We start from the raw sequence: 5,809 nt of genomic DNA, 5'->3' as shown, positions 1-5,809 counted from the left end.
ATAATATCCAACCTGCCATCAAAACCACTTCACCAAAAGGTTAGTGGAATCTCAGCATAAAATGTCACAGAAACTGAGGGCAAATTATCAAAGCTTTGTTTGATTTGATACCAACATCCAGGGCCAGTCAAATAGCATTTTATACATCACACTAGAATGATCATAGCATGTTTCAGATCACATGGACACCCCTCTGACATAACTACCTTTACTATTTATTATCTCCTCAGTAGGCAGCAAAGCCAGGAGATGTTTTAACTAAAGCAACAGTTATGCTGAGACCTACATCTGAGGTACTTTTTAAAGTACAGCCCCAAAGTGTCTAAATGGTAGGAAAATTGCATTAGAATCAATTATCTAGAATTTACCTAGAAGACATTTTGTTGTCACTATTTCTGTCATCATAAGTCTGTAGAAACTCTGGAATAGCACAAAGCAAGCCTTTCAGTTTTTAATCATTATATGTGGTATAGTCGCAAAGTCATGTTCGATTCTTTGCAACCCCATGGACTTCAGCCACCAAGCTCCTCTGTATGGGCTTCTTCAGGCAAGAATACTGGACTGGGTTGCCATTTCCTTCTCAAGGGGATCCTCCTGACCCAGGGATTGAACTTGGGCATCCTGCATTGCAGGCAGATTCCTTACTGACAGAGCCACCAGGGAAGCCAATCATTATATGAGTTCACTATGACATTATTTTTTGGAAAGATTCCTAATATTTTTCAGGGGATCTATAGCTATACATCTATCTATCTGGCAACTACAAATCCGCAAAGATAGATGTAGTGTGTGTGTGTATATACGTATACAGTACTCTAAAGTGCTTAATAACTATAGATGTTCATGATAATATGTTGGATTTAAAACCTTATGTAAAATTTAATTATCTTAAACAATAGTAACGGTCAGTAACAGCACTAAACACATTAAAAATACTGCAAACACAAAGGCAAAATTGTAACTTAACAAACAGTATCTTTCTAAGTAGACAAAGTAAATACCAACTTGATAGCTTATTTGGGGAAGTTTATCCAATAAACTAAACAAGCCATCTGTTCACACAAATCCCAAGTGATTACAAAAAAAGGAATTTGTTAATAATCTCAAATAAAAAACAAAACCCCCCACAATTTACCATTTTGTTTCATTGTGTTTTTCTCTCACTTTGGAAAAATTCAGTCTTCAATCATGCTAATTTGATTTTAGAGTAAAGGCAAATGAAATGTAGAGCTCAAAGGTTTAATGAGCCTCCACAAATGCATAAAAAATGTAAAGGCAAGTAACCAGTAGAAGAGCAGTAATATGTCAGCAATGAAGTACTCCTGGGCCACAGGGATGTTTGAATCCCTTCACTGACAGCGAAGTGATGAAGGAACGTGACTTAGAAGGAGGACACATCCCATCTGGAGGGACCAGTGAAGGCTGGTGAGGTGTCCATCACTGAGGAAGCCATCCTGCCATAGCTGTGTGGTCCTGTGGTTGGCAGAAAGACAGTGCTCCCTTCAGGTGTTTAGTGCATCATCGGCCACACCAGCATCGTAGCATCCCTAACTGCTAAGACTGGCATCGTACGTTGAAAGATATTTGCAAGCAGTATCAGAAAATCTTCAGCTGAAACTCCTTTAGCATTATCTACCAAACATGAAGGAAAGTAGGAAATACTCTGTCCGATGTCAGGAATATTCACATTCAGAAAGTGTATTCCAGCCCTCCTCTATGTGTTCCAAATTATACACAAAAACATGCTCATATTAGTCAATTTGTAAAGGTACAGAAAAATACAAAGAAGTAAATGAAAACCACCCAAACTCCCATCTCTAAAAATAACCATTGTTACCATTTTGATATATTTCCTTCCTGTCTACTCTTAAGCATATATACCTTTTAAATACAACAAAGTCCACACCATATACAGATTATCCTGCTTTTTTTCATCTAACTTGGTATCATCATGGTTTTCCATGTTGTTGAAAATAATTTACAATGATGAATTTTAAAGTCTGCATAACCAATTATGTACAGTAATGCATTCAACAGATAATGTATTTATGGGTATGTTTTCTATTTCCAATGTTCATGATTAAAAATACAATTTCTGCAACTTTTTTTTTACACTTCTGAATCCAGGGCTCTAAAACAATTATGTTAGGCATGAATGCTTCAGTTTTCAGGCATAATAAAACAATTAACAGATGTAATGAGAGTTTAACAAATTTTTTGAAAATTAACACACAATTTTTGATTTTTAAAAAATTTGAAAAAGTATAAGGTAATGAAAAGGCTATTTCACATGAATCTCTATATTTGAAGGTCACATGTTTTCAAAGTCTTTTCCAGTGTTTTCCATGTAGCTGACACCGTGGCAAGAATACTCTCAACATTGAAGCAAATGCCTAAACTTTTGCCGTCTGTGTGGCTGCAGTGGTCTTGTCTTGTGAGATATCCAGAAGATTTTCATCTTCCTATAGAGGAGATCACCAGGAGTAGCTCAGGTGCTAAAGGATCCGGGGGTCACACCTGCAGGGCCTCAGCGGGTGGCTATTACATAGAGTTGCAAACAACGGTAATACTTTACATAGTGTAGTAACTGTTACAACACTGCCCTCCAAACCGCAAAGCAAAGATCATCAGCTGAGAAATGCTCATTTGTAAGCTAGGTTGTCTTCACAGTCCAGGTAAACTGGAAAAATATTGCTGAAATAGTCCCAGACGTGCCCAATTCATTCCTGTGTCATTTTGATATATCCCCATCATTGGGGGGAATTTGTATCTTTGGGGGCACCATGAAATGGTCCGGGCTTGTCTTTTACTGTTTGACTGTTCCGGAATCTGTTTACTGTTCCAGAATCAGCCATTTCTCCAAGGACCTGTGATTCCTCTTGTTGGAGTAGAGAGTGGTTATTTGTTCCTGAAGGTACCTTGCTTCTGCTTCCTGGTCCATTCCCCCTAAACCATAATAATAACGGCATATAAGTTTTCCATTTCTCTTTGGAGATAGAATGCTCAGATCTGACTAATGATTAACTAAAAGAAACTGTGTCCCCACCTCTGCCCTCAAGTACAGGTTACATAAAAGACTTCACCTTCCAGAGAGGACCGTGTTTTATCCCTGCCGGTTGATGTGATAATTATGACACGCACTGCTTTCATCTGAAAAGGAAATATTCTTATCGGAAAAAAACTAAAACTTACCCACAAGCAGACTGGTCTTCACCTTTCACATTTGAAAGCACAGGTACAGATTGAAAAAAGGATTTAAACCACCAGGTGGATTCTGCCACTTTGGGTAATCCTATCAAATAAAATTCACATTTGTTGTTCAGTCGCTCAGTTGTGTCTGACTCTTTGTGACCCCAAGGACTGCAGCACGCCAGGCTTCCCTGTCCTTCACCCATCTCCCAGAGTCCGCTTCAACTCCAGTCCATGTGTCGGTGATGCCATCCAATCACCTCATCCTGTCTCCCCCTTCTCCCCCTGCCGTCAACCTTTTCCAGCATCAGGGTCTTATCAAACACAATTGAGAGACGAAAAACAAAGGGAAATAGGCAGGGTGGTGCTGATAAGAAATGAACTACATACCTAGCTGGGTTTTGTCATCACCTACGAAGTTGGCAGAATCAGGGCCAGTTAAAGAGGGGCCTGAAGAAACACTGGCCTCTGTAGGAAAGAAACAATAATAAACAAGCAACTAAATAATAAGCCAACACAGATTTTTACATATAAACTCTCAAGTAGCATGGTCTGAAATCATTTAATCCTGGATTAGGAACTGAAAATTTGGTTATATTACCAGCCCATTAGAAGTCTCCAGAATAATGCATATTACATTTTTATTAATAAAGTATATTCCTTTCCATGGTGAACAACTGTCACACAGATATTAAGTAGAATTTAAAATATATAATAAATGTTATCAAATTCAAAATCTTAAAAAGTACAAAATCAAGAATGAATATTATTGTACTATATTAAATATATTACTTGTACACAAGTCATATATAATGTATTATATTTAAATATCCTACAGAAGTTATCAAATTTAGAAATAAAAGAATCATTTTAAAAGAAAAACATCTAATTTGTCATATCATACTTCTATTTTAAATCTAAGTGTTGTAAAAGATAAGAATAGAAAAATAACTTTTAAGAATGTAATAACTCTAAGAATATGGGCATAGGTTAACTTTGGGTGGGGGAAAATAAATTAGTAGATGTTTCCATCTCTTGTCTACAAATAACCTTTGAAATAAGACTTTTCTACAAGCTGGTATGACTTAAAAAATGATAGCTTGGTTCTGAAATGATTGTTTCATTTTATGAAATTTCTGAATTTTCTTCGAGAAGCTATACTTTTCCATTTAGCTATAAATTTACACAGATGGAGAGATAAATAAAAATAAAACTGGCCAGGTAGAAGCTGACCTACTAACCACAGGAGAAAATGGAAATGAGAGAATCTCTGAAACACATTTGTGCTACTTCTCTTTTCTCAGAAATGAATATTTTATTTATGCAAAATTATCAGGTTTTAGTGTATCCTATTAAAGGCAAGGCACATGAAAGTAAAACCCACAGGAATGAGTTGCCATTTCCTCCTCCGGGGGATCTTCCTAACCCAGGGATGAAACCCTCAAATCCTGCATTGGCAAGAGTATTCTTTGCCATTAGCGCCACCGGGGAAGCGCCCGCCCTCCCCCCAACCCCGCCAAAATTGTGAAATATAAGCTTATTTTTACTTATTTATGTGTTAATGGTTTTATGGCTATAACAAAACATAGTTAAAGCAAAGTGATGAGGTTTGACAGTTTTTACTGATTCGGGCAGTCTCTGATAAGCTCTATTCCTATTTTTTTCACTGTCACAAAGAATTGTCATATTCTCCCTTTAGTTCTGACAGGACATGATACGTAGGTTAATTATACCCCACAAACATCACCTGAGATCATATTCTCTAGGGCCACCCTCTAGAGTTGTTACGACTCACTTCGATAATACTGATTTCTGGCCAGAAGACAACCAGCGGAAGGCACAGATGCCATTGTCCCCTGAGCAGGAGCCAGTGAGTTGGTGACCGGCAGCCTGCAAAACGGGCGATAAGAGGCTAAAGTTAATCATATTAGGTTCCTGTTCCTTTTCCCATGAGTATTTTTTGTAAAGCAACATAGCTTACCATGTAATAAATATCCCATAAAGAATTAAAGAGTTCACACAAAGTTGTGATCAAATTCATTGCCATAAACAAAAAATGCAATTCATTAGGTGAAAACACAAGAAAAAATATATATTCAAATATAACCATGTCCACAGCTGGCTCCAGAAGTGTAAACACAGCCCTGACCATCACTCACCTGCCTGCTTTCTTCAGCCTGCTCTTCCAGTGAACGTGGGTCTACAGCTTCTTCAGAAAATGCAGACTTGGGAAGGGCTGATTGATGGTGATCCGGGACAGACCTGCCATGGGGCAGGGGGTGAGCCGTCTGTGAGCACAGCACCCCTCAGTCTGGAAGGCAGAAACCTGAGCTGGGAGTGGACGCAGGTGGGCACTGGGCCACCACAGGCGGAGCCAGAGGCACCCTGCCTGCCTGCGTGCCCTTGACTGGGTCAGCCTGCCAGCGGGGGCTGTGGGCCAGGCAGGTCTTGGCCCGGACGTAGTGTTGTCCTGGCCCTCTGGACAGTCCTGGTTCAGGACTGCTGGCTTGACAGGGAGGGAGGTAACAGCCACTCTGGGGACAGAGACACAAACGTGGTCAGTCACGCAGCTGGGGACAGCACCACACTGGGCTCTGAGGGGGACACCACGGACAGGCTG

At 39.4% G+C, this 5,809-nt stretch overlaps 1 protein-coding gene across 2 annotated transcripts; it reads right to left on the bottom strand.

Moving 5' to 3' along the window:
• Positions 1 to 850: 850 nt before the first annotated feature.
• On the bottom strand, positions 851 to 5,536 carry PPDPFL (pancreatic progenitor cell differentiation and proliferation factor like). 2 transcript variants are annotated; one of them, XM_027560955.1, is made up of 5 exons: positions 5,349 to 5,536; positions 4,985 to 5,101; positions 3,580 to 3,657; positions 3,193 to 3,292; positions 851 to 2,946 (listed from the first exon to the last, which is right to left on the bottom strand). In XM_027560955.1, the coding sequence occupies exons 2-5, from the start codon at positions 5,037 to 5,039 to the stop codon at positions 2,751 to 2,753; spliced, it is 429 nt and encodes a 142-aa protein (XP_027416756.1). In that variant the 5' UTR covers positions 5,040 to 5,101; positions 5,349 to 5,536; the 3' UTR covers positions 851 to 2,750. The 2 variants fall into 2 exon arrangements, with proteins under 2 accessions (XP_027416756.1, XP_027416755.1); XM_027560954.1 differs by having other exon boundaries at positions 4,985 to 5,079; positions 5,349 to 5,533.
• Between the last annotated feature and the right edge of the window lie 273 nt (positions 5,537 to 5,809).

This window comes from Bos indicus x Bos taurus, chromosome 14 (assembly GCF_003369695.1).
Source record: "Bos indicus x Bos taurus breed Angus x Brahman F1 hybrid chromosome 14, Bos_hybrid_MaternalHap_v2.0, whole genome shotgun sequence".
Lineage (NCBI taxonomy): Eukaryota > Metazoa > Chordata > Mammalia > Artiodactyla > Bovidae > Bos > Bos indicus x Bos taurus.
The sequence above is the reverse complement of the archived record's forward strand: the minus strand, read 5'-3'. Positions and strand labels throughout refer to the sequence as shown.